We start from the raw sequence: 14,659 nt of genomic DNA, 5'->3' as shown, positions 1-14,659 counted from the left end.
AGACCTGGATGGAACGGAGGGATGTTGAGCCACAGTGACACCTGCTGGCGATGGAGGGAAACATCTTGGAGCAATTTAGACCCCCCCCCCAAACTAGTTTGTCTTGGTGGACGTTCATATGTCAGTGTATATGTGTAAATGCTCGGCTACTATGCATTAAGCACAGCACTCTAAGCAGCATTCCGACAGTTAGGCTTTCTTGAGCACCTTGTATCCCCAGATGATGCGTAAATTAGCGTGTTCACCTTTCCCCAGGCTCGCGTTCTAAAATGCGTAGCTGACTTTATAAAATTAGCTTAATGTTGTTAAATGCTTATAATGAAGAGAGCACCTTATTTATTTACAATGTTCTTCGGGTTGATAGACGTCAGTTGGCCGTGCCTGGGCGGCCGGTCCTCGGAGCCCGTGGCAGACGAAGCGAAACAACCGTAATTGCTTCTCCATAGCGCACTTTTTATGCTTTTCGGCAGTCTCTCCATTATCACGGTCCCAGCCTCTTCATCCCATTTTTCCATTTCTTTTCAGTGCCGGCATCGCAGTCGGTTTCTATGGGAACGGTGAGACGTGCGATGGAGTCGGCCGGCTCACATACTCACTCCGGCACGCAAACCACACGATCGCGGGAGTGGAGAAGCTCGTAAGTACACCTGACCTTGGCCCGAACAGTGTTGCATCCATAAGCTCCTGAGTATGGAGATGGTTGGCTGAATGTTGATCTGGCTACGTCACAGAGACCTTTCGTAGACGTAGGGAACAGGGATGTAGCGTGATTCATTTCGGTTAAATTTGCCATCGTTTGACGTTGCCAGTAATGCTCACCTCAAGTATAAAATGTGAATGTTCAGGATCTGATGTTTGACCTGCTCGCCATACAGTGCTGCCATGTTTTACCACTATTAAAAAAACAAGCTATGGTCTGTCGTATTTTTGGGTTTTAGCCATGCCTTTAAGAGGGGCTGAGATCCGTCTTGTTTTATTTCGCCTGCTTTTCCAATATGGTGGCATTTTCAGTGTTCAGAACTATGTGTGAAAACATTCTAACCGCGAAAGCAGCTGTCACTCTGCTCTGTTTTGTCGCACACTTTTCTGCGGATCGCCTTCAGTGTAAAGATTTATTTATTGCGAGAAACTGTCGCATAAAAATCTGTGATTATGTAGGGTTTATCTGATGGAGATTTCCTGCATCTTCTGCAGGTGTCCACGAGCACCTCGTCGCTGAACCGGACCGTGGAGGACAGCCTGCAGCAGCTGCAGAGCCACTACTCCCAGACGCCGGAACTGGTGTCCATTGTGCAGAAGCTGCAGGGGCAGCTGGCGGAGCTGATGCGCCATGTGAAAGAGATCACGTTCTGGGACAACGGGCACATGTCTCTGGAGGATCTGGCGGTTAAAACGGAGCTTTTTGATTGGTACAGGTGAGGCCTCTCTGCCGTCGTGAATGGAAGGAATCTCCCAGGGATTTTAGAGGAATGAGGTTCTGCTAGCACTTTCTCGGGGTCTGAAACCAATCGCTCGCAGAAATTCGGTGTTATACACTCAATGACTTGCGGGTCAGGCTTCTCCCGTGGCGGGTCGCTCAATGCATCATCCGCTGGGAGCCTTTGTTTAGCTTGGTTGTGTTTTCTCTCACCGACAGCAATTTCTGGTATAGATGACACTCGTATGTATATATACCCTTGTATGGCAACATGACTATCTGAATGCATTAATGCTTATGCGGTAATTGCTGCCAAGAACTGCATTAATATTGGAGTATGTATGAAACTGACAGAATCCTCAGAATGTAGTTTTCTGTATAAGGCGTGATAAAAAAAGACTGGTAACAGGAAGACCTTTGGGGATAAAAGCGATGTATCTTCTTCCTTTTTAAATCAAAATAATATTTGTCAGACACAAAAAAACATGAAACTGACAGCTTCAAAATTGCAGTTTGTTTGCAGTGAGCTCCATCTATTCATCATCTTACCTCTTATCCTGGTAAAACCAAAGGGGGGGGACCATCACCGGGCCACAATGATCGAAACCGCCGTATATGAACCGAACTTGGGATTGCATTGTAGATTGTCTGGAGAGATTCTGTAGTTTGATTGAACTGGTTAGACCTACGTTTCTCATCCCAGTCCTCAGGGACCCCAAACAGTCCCAGTCATTTTTGCTCCCTCTCAGCACACCTATGCCAGGTATTCAGCATTTTTGATTGCTTGGTTGTTTGGTTCAGGTGTACTGGAAGCTAGGAGAGAGCAAAAATGTGGACTGTCTCTGGAGCTACTTGCGGACTGGGTTGAGAAATGCTGGATTAATGTATAATTTTTGCCACCATAAGGAAGAATTGCTTTACATGACTACAAATGAGCCCTTTGCTGAGTGGATATATATATATATATATATCAGTTTAATTTGATATGTCTTGGTTACATTTTCACCATTAGCACAGCAAAACAGCAGCTTTTTCAATTCTATCTGTTGCTTGAAGGGCTACAGGGTTAATGTTGCATTCCATCTGAACACGGAAGACAACATTTCCGAGTTCCTAGTCTGGAATTTCAACTGGAATGCCCCTGAAGCTGGAGGAAGTTCTACAGCCCTGACTTCACAATTCAAATACATGGCTGTAGTTATATACTGTTTATTAGTGTTTACCTCTTATTTGTGGCTCATTAAATCAGTTTTACACACAGTACTATCCAGCCTCTATCTGTGGACACGTAATGCATTATTAACTGACATTGCTAACAATGTTTAACAGTGAACCTGGCTAGAACTGGGGCCGGTTCCAGAAAGCAGGATGTTCTCCTTAGCTGGATAACTTGTCGGATTTAAGAGTCTGGGCTAAATGCAAGTGAAGGAAGAAAGGCCATTTATACTGGGATACCTTAAATCCAACAAGTTGTCCAGCTAAACAAGAAATCCCGTTTTTTGAACCAGGTCCCTGGTATTGTTAAATGGCTTTCCGACTTGTTAACTTGGGTGTGACGTCATTTCTAACTCTGCCTTCCGACCTCCGAGGTAAATGGAATGCAGCATTAGTTACAGGTATTCTGTGTTTTCTTTTTCAAAAGCAGATAGTGCCTTTGATCTCGTCCCATTTAAGCGAGACTCCATCCCCATTTATGTAGGTTTTAGTACGTCATCTACATTTCCAGTTGTTTGCATTTTTTTTGAAGTGCCATTTTGTACTTTTCTATATAAATATGAGCATATTTCTAAAGGGTCATGGAGATATGAATATTTTAATGATTATGTAATCCGTAGCATTTTTGGAAACCCTTTATGTTCAAAGAAACACTTTGAATCTGTACACCTCGTAAACCTTTCACTGACTGTTACATTTTATATATTTTCTTCTATAAAATGTTCACCATTTAGCGGGTGGCGTGGGGCAGCAGTGCTGAACACTGTGGCCTCACACCTCTGGCACCAGGGTTTGCGTCTCCTCCTCCCTGGCTCCGTGTCTGTGGAGTTTGCATGTTCTCCTTGTGTCGTCGTGGGGTTTCCTCCGTAGTCCAAAAATATACTGAGGTTTATTGGAGTTACCCTGGGTTTTTCCTGCATTGCACCCCTAGCCTCCAGTATTGGCTCCGGACCCCCATGGCCTTAAATAAGACAATCACTTATGGAAAATGGATGGATGTTTATCATAATTCTGAATTTTCAAGATCTATACATGCCTCACCAAAATACACTATTATAAAGCTGTATTGATATGATTTGTGGATTATTGTCGCTTCCTTAAACATCAAGCACTTCAAACTGTATGGAATTTTTGCACATTACTAAATGCTGAACTCCTGTGCAGGTTCTTTGTTATTGCATCCATTCAGTACAGTCATCCATCCGTTTTATACCTTAGTTATGTGGATTTGACCACATATCCACACTGTGTCCTATATTTTTCCTATTCTTATTGAAAATTCTTGTGAAAGTACAGTTCTCAGATCTGTCTAACCTTTTGCAGCTAACTTTGTCACTGTGAGATGACTACATTAAGCTTCCTCCTTTATCTGTGAAGAAAGTTGATTCATGACTCATGATTCATGTGTGTTGAGCATAATTATCTGCAAAAATTATCTGTCGTCAATGTGAGGTAATGGCTTGGTCTCATTTTCTGTCAGGTGGCTGGGTTACTTAGGTTTGCTGCTGTTTGACGTCCTGATCTGTCTGCTGGTGCTGTTTGGCCTCATCCGCAACTCCAAGGGCACGCTCATCGGGTGAGTCGAGAAAGGGAACCTGAGACGCTCGCTCGCTTCAGGAGAGCACGAGCCGTCCCCGTCAAACCGCTGCCATGGGAGTGAGTACAAGGCTCGGCTGGGTGTTTTTGTGACTCACGTTGGCAGCACATTTGGTGCACGGCGTGTGGGCGTTAACCGAACACGTTTGGTGAGAGGAGAGAAATGTCAGGCCTGTCCCATTGCCCTCCAAATGCAGCTGGCGGCTGATTCCTGCGGTTTACACCCTCTCTTAATCCCAGCCGTCTAGCTTTGTGTATCCACACTAATTGCTTCTCATCTTTTTAAGTCCCCACTGTATAAACGACATACCAAAGGTCTCTGGGGTCAGGGTACCTTGAGTCCAGGCCCTGACCTGGAAATGAATTTCGAGGAGGGTTCTGCAAATGTTAAGGGAGGTTCAAACTCACTATTTCCTTGGTTCCTGTTTTGGCCATTTACTGCTTTGAGCTGTTTGTTAGACCATCAGGCCCAGAAAATTTCACTGATTATAAGCTGGATTTCAGAGTCGGGGCAGCTGTACACGACCCATTATGTTCCTGTAACACTCCCAGCTGCTGGATTCTTCTGGAGGGGCTTTCTCTGCCCTATCCAGAGTCCTTCACTAGCAGTGGAAGTCCTGCAGTGAGCACTATGGTAATGACCTGTCATCGCGCAGCTGCTCTAGTCCGCCATGGCTGGCATTGCCTTTGGCTGTTTAAATGCTCGCTCTTGGCATCAATCACCTCCATGTAGCCTAGCTTTGGAATTAGCATTTTCCGAGTCGGTCTGTGTCCTAGTTTCAAAATCCATACGCAACTATATATCTCTTCACTCCATTCATGCTGGTTATTTTGCTTGTTTTTTTTTAGAGCCAGTTTCTTAACATTTGGTTGTGGCAAATACATCATGGAGAGAATATAGGTTTTTGTGTTATTTGATGCCTTTGGCCACCCCAAGAACTCCAGTGAATTGCAGTAAATGGCAGGAATGAGTCCATTAGGCTGGGTTTTAAGTAAGGATTGTTTTTTTTAGTTCTCGTTGTGCTGAAAGGAGCGCCGCTGCTGTGGGCCGCCCGCTAACGGCTTGTCCCCCCCCCACCGCCTCTCTCTCCACAGTGTCTGCTTCTTGGGTATGTTGACACTGATTATCAGCTGGGGATCCCTCGGCCTGGAGCTGGCAGTTGCCACGGTGAGCATCTCCATGGCAGCAATACACACTACACCATACATGTAATCTGTGGTTTTGTTTTGTCGACTATATACATATGAGTGTGAGTGTGTGTGTGTGTGTATGCATGTATGTATGTGTGTGTATACTGTATATATATTCTGCAAGTAAGTTAAACTTTTCCTCTGAAGAATTTTCAGAGAGCCATGCCGCATGTTAAATTAGCTTGGCACTCTGTCTGTATCTCTTCTTCCTTGTTATCTGCTCTAGATACTCTACTCAAAGCGCAGAGGGAGAAAGACATGAACTTCACCTTACGCGGCAGTATCTCTGTAGCAGCCTCGCCGTAGTGCTATGACTTGCCAAGCTGGAAAAATCACATCCGCATATTAGTGTCAGTAGTAATGGAATCTCAATATTGATCCTTTATATAACAGTGAATAGTGAAAGTGATTAATTGTCATAGTTGACACAGCACTGCGCACATTGCGCTACAATGAAATGCGTTCACTGCATTTAACCCATATGTGACCTTATGACACACCAGTGGACAGCTAATACAGTGCCTGGGGAGCAGTGCGTTGGGGCGGCGTCTTGCTCAGGGTGTCTCAGTGGTACCTTGCTGGACCGGGATTCAAACCAGCAACCTTCCAATCACAAGCATACTTCCCTAAACGTTATGTCACCACTGCCCCAATATAGTATGTAATAAATGTGTAATAAATGCCAAGAATGTTTTGATTATCCATAACTAACAGCACTGCCTGTTGTGGCGAAACCTATTGGTATTTGCTAATCTTCCCTTGTTCTTATATGCTCAGCTGGCCTTTTGTCCTGCATTGATGAGCAGCAGGGTAATTATCCGTTAAACGTACGTACGCAAGCTTGTCGGATTCCTTTATTGCCCCGTAATTATTACATAAACAGTCAGTTTGACAGTCTGGCACTATAATAATCTGTTTTTAATCACAAGCCTCTTAACCTGCATGTGTTAATTTTGAGGAAATCTTCCAATCGTTAACTTCTGCAATAGAAAGAACAGTTATATGAATGGTGCTTGAAAATATGGCTAATGTTTTATTGCTCAGGATGTGGGTGATGGTGGCACTGCCTTGAGATGAGAGATGAGTGTGTTGAGTTTATACGTAGGTGAAGCTAATAATGAAAAACCCCAAACTTGATTTCCACTGTGGCTGCAGGTTTTGTGTGCCTGTGCTGTAACTGGACGGTAAGGTAGAGGTTGCGCGCTGTGTTAAAGCAGCAATTTCTAATTCACACTCTTACTGAAGAGGCCAGAATTAATACAGTGATTTATTCCAAATAGCATTTGTTTATACAACTGCTACTCTGCTTTAAAACGTAAAAAAAAAAAAAAAAACTCTGAGTTGATTAAGCCTGTTAGGCAAGATTTTGTAGCAAACTTTGAAAGGTCAGGCTGCTCTGAGTGGACATTTCGGTTTTCATCTCCTCCCGCCTGCTTTGACTCCCTCACTCAGTTCTTTGTGAGCCTCTCTCTCTCTCTCTCTCTCTCTCTCTCTCTCTCTCTCTCTCTCTCTCTCGCTCTGTTACTTCTCCTGTCCACAGCTCCGCAGTTGCCTGTGTTCTGCTGTCGACTGTAAGGACTTGCATCAATTTTCTGTTTTTTTTTTCTTTTTTTCTTTTTTCTTTTTTTGAAGGAACAAACAAGTTAGCTGCACTTTGCCAAAACCCTGGAAAGGGACGTAATTTTATTCATTCCTGTGCTGGATGTAATCATTTTTCCAATAGCAGGCCAAGTGCTGTAGTGAAGCTGATAGAGGTTCAGAGCTGGTAGTGACTGGGATGGGGAAGGCGAGCACAGCATCGATGGGCTTTGGGTACTGGGCTGGTGTGATGGAGCCAGTAGGGGCCTCAAGTGCAAAACAAGTCCAGGACTGGAATTAATTAGGTCTGGCTTTGTCCTGTAGAGTTTGGAAGTGCGGCCAAGGACGGGGGCCACACACACACACACACACACACACACACACGCACACACACACACATATACTAGATAATGTCCTGCTTTCACACTGGAACCCAGCCTGCATACAGACCACACCATACTCACTCTCCTGACGAGCGTTGGTACACATCCAATCTCTGGGGCTCAAATGCATAAAATATTTAGGGAATAAAATTCAATTTTCTGCGTACACACGCTAAAGTCATTATTCGGTTTCTGCATTTGGGATACGAATGAGTGCCCTTTGCTTGACCTCTCTCTCAGCCTTAAAACAGTATGAGCTTAAGCGCTCAGTATGTTGGTTTATTTATTAATTTTCTAGCAGATGGTTGATCAAATTTTTATTTTGTTAGCCAGATTGCGGTGGGGGTGTTTTCTTTAACCACTTGTACATGGAAATGTTTAGCCTTTAAACACTGTGATGTCCTGTTTTTGGGTCCGCTAGACTGCCAGTGATTTCTGCGTCGAGCCCGATGCTTATGTCGTCCAGGTGGCTGAACAGCATTACGTCATCAATAAAGGTAATTGTCTGATGTATCCCTTATTAATGAGTGGAGATTAATACATTTTTAATGCTTTAATGCTAACTGTCTGTATCTGTGTTAAGTTGCCTTTTCAGTTAATGCATTGCCATTCGTATTGCCCAAAATATGAACGTTAGCACTATTTACTGTCTGAGAGCAGCCGTGACTGTGGGATCCACTGTATTCAGGTCCTACTGTTTTGGTTTCTTAATGTCCAGCGATTCATTAATGAAGGGTTGTGTTTTTCCAGAATGTTCTCTGATTATACGAACAAAGTTGTCATCTTCTGATAAAAAGGAATTGAAATTATTTGTAGAACCTTCAGCACCGCAAGCCCCCCCCCCCCCCCCCCCCCCCCCAATTGGCATCATACCATAAAAGATTCTTTACCTTTGTGTAACGTGAGCCTGGGGAAACAGGAATTTAAGTCTTCTGAACCTTGATTGTTTGGTTTTTTTTTTTTAATGTCTAACTTGGATAGGATGAGAGCTCCTGTTACCTGCGTGTGGTGCGATAGCTGCCCTTGCTATGCACACAGCCTACACTCACACTTTAAAGGTCGATTTCAAAGCTGATGTTTGCAGCTGCACCCACGATAAGCTTATCATCCTGAGCCCCCAACCCAGGCCAGTCCAATTTTGTTCCATATTTTTTTTGGCCCTCAGATTCAGCCCAACTCTCCCCCAAGGTCCCCCTGGCTGTTTATACTGCTGTATTGTATAGCAAAGAGTAACAACTACATAATACTGAATCCCCTCAAAATGATGGATCTATGCCGAATAACACAAGTAAGAGAAACGTCGTCCTTTTGTTATGTGATGCTGGGATGCGCTGCCTTCTTCCCGGTGTAATTGGACAATCTGCGTCGGTTCTGAGCTGGAGAATGGTAGGAGGCGGTGCCCAGGGGCCAGAGTGGTAGCGATGACACACGTGTGCGTGATGGTGAGGTTACTGTAGCTTTCCCTGTGTAATTTTTATGCAGCCATCTGAGTTGAGGCACCTTCCCCCTCATGTCACAAACCTTAATGTCTTGGCCTGACTGTTAGACGCACTAAAGGATGACAGCGTTACTGTAAACCGGTCATTCAGGACTTTCCCCTCAGTCTTTGAAAGCCAAATCCACATAGCAGGCGTCATTTGGCTCGTATCCATCATCAGACCATGATACGTTAAGTTCCCAGACTATATTTGTCCATGTTTGTAGAGCTTTGTATTTCACAGGGAGGGCCAGCATGATCAAGTGTATAATCAAATCTGTTATTTAAATGTCAGTATCATACACAGTGTGATTAGTTAGTGCTTGTTTGTTAGTGTAATCAGTGTTGCCTCTTAAGTGTAATTCCATAAACAAACATGGGTACTTTTAGAAGGATGTTGACAAATGTGAGCAGGTAGCTGGGCACATTTAATTACAGACATATCAGGCCAATACCGGCAAAAAATCCCGGATCAAATAGGGAGCGGGAAGTAAGAAACAATCCAATTTTCCATCAGAGATAAGTGTAGCCTGCGAAATCATGAAAATGCTTGTAGCGTGGCAGACCATCAGCAATAGTGATGGCTAGATGTTCGGCAACGCATGTGTGTCCGAGCTGTCATGTGGGCTGTGTGGAACTGAAGATACTGTACTTTGCAGTTTTGCTTTCTTCTTCCTTCCATATGGAGTGCAATTTGTGTAAGGCTAGTCTGAAAACAGTACATTTTTAAAGACTACATGTCTTCAGACTTGTATTCTTTCTGAAGTTTGGTTAATTACTACCTTTCAGTTTTTGTACTGGAGACTTATGTGTACTTTTTAACAAGGAGAAGCAGACTTGTGTAAATCAGATTGTGGCTGTGGATTCCTTCCTGTTACCTAGTAGTGTGGTTTTTGTTTGAGCAACATGACCATTGTACTTTAGCCACATTGTTTGAGCAGGCTACTACACCAAATGCAGATAGTGTTATTTGAAACTTATTGATGCATATGTCTCATTTAATTCTTAGTGGTTGACAAAGGGGGAAAAAACAGACTTGTTGGTTTTGACATATTTTTATGTTTATTTTACATTTAGGGGGTGGCATGGTGGTGCAGTGGTTAGTACTGTTGCCTCACACCTCTGGGACCCAGGTTCGAGTCTCCGCCTGGGTCACATGTGTGTGGAGTTTGCATGTTCTCCCCATGTCGTCGTGGGGTTTCCTCCGGGTACTCCGGATTCCCCCCACAGTCCAAAAACATGCTGAGGCTAATTGGAGTTGCTAAATTGCCCGTAGGAATGCATGTGAAGAGTGAATGGTGTGTGAGTGTGCCCTGCGATGGGCTGACCCCCCATTCTGGGTTGTTCCCTGCCTCGTGCCATTGCTTCCGGGATAGGCTCCGGACCCCCCGCGACCCAGTAGGATAAGCGGTTTGGAAGATGGATGGATCGATGGATGGATTTTAAAGTTAATTTTAACGGTGGTATTGAGGTAGGAGCAGAAAAAAAATCTTACATTTAATCCTCTCTGAAAACACTCTCGTAGCAGAGCAGATTGTTGTCAGACTACCTCGTACATCTCCCTCTTCGTTGCCGGCTCCTGGTGTGGTGGAGGAGTTGGATATGGCAGGGCTTTGCAGAGATCAGGCTTTAGACCGACCTTCCACTTGAGTTTGCTTTGGTGAAGGCTCCTTCAATGGGGACATGATGGGTGACATTGTGGGTTAGGCTTCACTCTTAACGGTATATGCACAGATGAGCTGAACACCACAACCACTGCGATGTGAAGCAGATAACGTCGATTATATAGCAAGGTTTCTCCCCCTTCAGAGTAGGTCCTCAGCACGGCTGACCATGAGCAGCCTACTAGCCTTGTTGTGTTTTAGGTGCTCTCACGTGAGAGGCTGCCGTAACCAAGCTTGGCATCCTCCAGACCAGCACTGTACATATATTTAAAATATGTGAAAAAGCATTCCAGTCTACCTGTACTTGTGTGAATGGCCAATAATTCAGCATTCCAGATTTTATTATTTCAGTCCTTAAACTCAATCAGATTTTTAAGGTTATTATGCACCAATACTTAAACTTCTAATTAAAGTGTAAATGAGGCCCATACAACATGTTGTCAGTTTGCCAGCTTGCAGTGAGCTGCTCTGCCTGCCAGAACTAGTCCCATAGCCTTTAAAAATTGGCTGCAATTATATTTAATTTAATCTTTGACCTTCACATTGACGCCATGAGACAGTCCCAGTAAATCAGAATAAGCGACCTGCTTGTTACTTATGGTGGTCAGCTTCCAGGTCTCAGGGCTTGGTGTTTTACGGTCATAGTTAGACTTTATCTTTGTACGTCTCTGATTGGACCAGCTCAGATAAGCCCTGCATTTACTGCCCATTGATCAGAGTTTTATCCGGAGCTACTAGGTGCTAAGTTAGGGTTTATTTCCTGGTGTAAAGTAAAAACATCGTGTATTATGCACGCGGAGAGGACAGGGATGCATGCATAGAATCTGACTTAGTTCCTCATTGTCAGTCAATCATAGTGACAGATCATGGTATTTCACCAGGAGAAAAAACTCTTGAGAAGCTGGTTTGGCAACCATGCTTTTGAATTAAGTAAATAACTTAAATGTTTAATAGTTGCAGGTCTTGGCAACAACACTGGTGGAATCGTACAAGTGGGGCCACTCAGTTTGTGCACATCAGAGCCTCGTGCTCTTATGAAAGGCAGCTCAGGTTGTAGTGTTGCTGTTGCTCTTATTAATTAGCTGAATTGTGCGGTACACTGCGTTTGTCCCCAGTGCGCTGTTTGCTAGCTGATTGTGAGAGAGATGGTGAGTGAGAGGGAGAGTGAGTTCACTGTAGCATGTATGTTTGTGGTTATTACAATATGGGCACTAGATTTCCCCACAATGTGATTAAAAACCTGTGACTTTCGACATTTTGGGAACATTTTTTCAGGTCCCCACAAGGGGAAACTCAGTTTTAGAAAAATCTATAAATGCGAATCAAAAAACGAAAAATGCCTGTCTGGTATTTTGTGTAGTTACTCATGGTTGAGGTCAGGGCCAGGTAGGGGTTAAGGTGATCATGTTGTGATTAGAGTTTTCCCCATAGAAATGAATGGAGAGTCCCCACAAAGATATAATTACAAACCTGTGTGGGTGTGCGTGCGTTTGCTCAGAGACTGTGTTCCGCAGCAGCCTCGGCTGCCATCGCAGGCAGTATTGCATACAGCCGCTATGGTGTCAGTCGCATTTTGAAGGACGGGGGGGTTAATCAGTTATGAAGGGTATCCGGAAGGTCAGGGGGCAGCTTTAGACCATCTGCTGTCAGCAGCATGGCCGGGGGAGGGGTAACACACCCTTCAAAACAGGGGAAGTGAGTCTTGCTGGCACATTGCTTTTTAAGCTGACCGATCCAAAGTAACGCATGTATGTTTTTTATTTGTTTATTTGTTCTTTTCTTTTGTTTTGTTTTTCATTTTCCAAAACCTTACCTGCTATGCGAAGCCCAAATTGGCACATAAGCCGACCATCTGTCCCTGAGCAACATGAAAGTGGATAAATCAGGGTTAAAAAGCAGCAAATGTGCTCCTCTCTGCGGTGTTTAGTGTTTGTGGTTAGGCTTCCCACAGTGTATTTGTCTGTTCTCTCTGTCCACAGACATCCTTCAGTACTACCTGAAATGCACGGCGGGACAGGTGAACCCCTTTCAGCCGGTATGTGTGTGACTCCGCTTTGCCTTGTAGGTCTAAAGACAAACCGTGTTTATTAGATTACACGGGTACCAGTGACTTCACCTGTTAAGGTAATTTGTGCCTTTTGTGGTCGATTGGGTGATGAATGAGGTTGGTCCCTATAGCACCCCTTTTGTTTCCCAGCCTCACAACACCGAGGGTAATGATTGGAGCAGGCTGACCCAGCACTCAAGGCTTACTGGGGTAACAGTACAACCCGTGGATCTCCTTTATTAAGGTCTTCGGATAAAAACCATTTATGACAGACGTATTTGTGTAATGGGAGCCCAGGAATAAATGACTTGAGGGTCGCTGTACGGGAGGGGGAGAGATCCTCGCATTTTGCTTCAGCGTCGTCACTGGGGCCGTATGTCCTGCAGACTTTTAGCTTTCGAAAGCCAGGGCTCCTGTTAAGGTGCTTACCGTGCTCCCGCCTTTATGAAACGTGAAATTGTTTCTTGAAATGTTAATGCGTCTTAAACGCCTTACAGTCCGAGAGCCACTCCCGGCCTTTAATTCGCCGTTGGTCCCCGTCGTCGTGTTTAAGCACGTCCGACAGCTGCGTGAGCTGAAGCTGGCCAATTTGCTTGCAGTTTATACCTGCTCGTTGAATAATACAACCCCCCCCCCCCCCCCCATCTCCAAAGGCCCATTTAATGAGACTCTGCTTTCCTGAGAGGAAAAGCCCTGGGTTCAGTGAAAGAATAAAGAATAAGCTGATACGGCCAGCGCCCTCACTAACACTTGCGGGGTCATTGGGCATGTTGGGCAGGTAACCCACCCTATTTGCATTGTTCTGGTTCCCACTCCCACCTCGCCCCAGTAAGTGATGTTGATTATCGTCGTCCTGAGCTTCTTCTGGATGTGAGTTTGCAAGTGGGGCTGCCAGTCTGACCAGTGTGTCGCTGCTGTGCCACAGAGGCTGTCAGGAGGACACCGAGCGTTGGTGGAGATGCAGGACGACGTCGCCGAGCTGCTACACACTGCCGTCAAGGACTACCCACAGACCAAGGTGCCAGTGCGTCTGTCTGTCTGTCTGTTTTCTCTGTCTGTAGTGTGTAGTTTGAAAACAGAAGCTGCTCTCATTGAGTAGTGTTCTCAGACCCTCCCCAACGATACACAGGTCACTCCATCCTCCTTTTCGATCAGCACATAGAGACAGTACCCACTCCACTCTATTCACAGTAATGGGCCTATTTGGACGGCAACAGTGGCGGGAAGCGGCAGAAATCGAACTCCTCCGCCGTTCCTTTCTGCCTCTTCATGTCAACAGTGTGCTGGTCCAAAATGAGATTCTCTAGCAGCGTCCCCCCCAGACCTCCTCCCCCAGCATGGCCACTTAACCAAAGTGTGGATCCCAGTTTTTTCCTGGATTTAGAGCCCCTATTATTCTGCAGTTTGATGCTATTAAGTCCTTTCCTGCTTGTTCTCTATACTCAGCTCAAATCATATTAAACCCGCCACTGGGAAATCACATTGCATACATTATAATCATTCAGGTTATTAATGATTCCCTCTTTAAAGTAGTAAATAATGTGCAGAGGCTCTTGTTGCACTGCTTGAATGAGCACTGCCCCCCTCCCCTTACAAGAGCATGCTTTAGAATTTAGCCTTTTTCCCTTTTTTGATTGAACAGGAGAGCCTGGAGAAGATCCAGGGGGTGTTAAACACCACGGAAATCAGTCTGCACCAACTGACGGCCCTGGTGGACTGCCGCAGTCTGCACATGGTGAGGGGGGTGGGGGGCTCCCTTCTTCCCATTTCGTACGGCCCCCCACAAGGCAGTGCTGTGGGTGCTTTGGATTAGCACACACTTAGGGGTTATTGTTTAAAGTTGCTGCCATTTTGTGGAGGCTGATCCCTCCCACTGTCTGAGGCCTGCTGCCGGTGAGCCTGCGTGGGGGTGTGTTCTGTGTTTTAACGTTTCACTTGCAGGTGGGTGTCGTCTGAGTATGTCCTGCCCACGGACAGCGAGCGAGCGGGTCGGTCTCCATATGCCGCGCGTGCTGGTCCCCGCGGGCCGGGGGAGGTGGGGGGCCCAGGATGTGTCAGTGCGTTGGCGGCCGCGCGTGGGACGCAATCGCA

The 14,659-nt window shown here is 45.3% G+C and overlaps 1 protein-coding gene across 2 annotated transcripts in view; it reads left to right on the top strand.

Annotated features, from left to right (window-relative positions):
- LOC125742399 (protein tweety homolog 3-like) overlaps positions 1–14,659 on the top strand; it is a 53,269-nt gene that overhangs the window by 28,088 nt on the left and 10,522 nt on the right. For both annotated transcript variants that reach the window (XM_049014378.1, XM_049014377.1), the window contains exons 3-10: positions 526–637; positions 1,195–1,415; positions 4,113–4,208; positions 5,324–5,396; positions 7,802–7,877; positions 12,501–12,556; positions 13,494–13,586; positions 14,211–14,303. In XM_049014378.1, coding sequence (XP_048870335.1) covers positions 526–637; positions 1,195–1,415; positions 4,113–4,208; positions 5,324–5,396; positions 7,802–7,877; positions 12,501–12,556; positions 13,494–13,586; positions 14,211–14,303 — 820 coding nt within the window. The remainder of the gene's footprint in view (positions 1–525; positions 638–1,194; positions 1,416–4,112; positions 4,209–5,323; positions 5,397–7,801; positions 7,878–12,500; positions 12,557–13,493; positions 13,587–14,210; positions 14,304–14,659) is intronic.

Source organism: Brienomyrus brachyistius, chromosome 5 (genome assembly GCF_023856365.1).
Source record: "Brienomyrus brachyistius isolate T26 chromosome 5, BBRACH_0.4, whole genome shotgun sequence".
Lineage (NCBI taxonomy): Eukaryota > Metazoa > Chordata > Actinopteri > Osteoglossiformes > Mormyridae > Brienomyrus > Brienomyrus brachyistius.
Note: the sequence above shows the minus strand (reverse complement) of the source record. Positions and strands in the feature narration are given on the sequence as shown.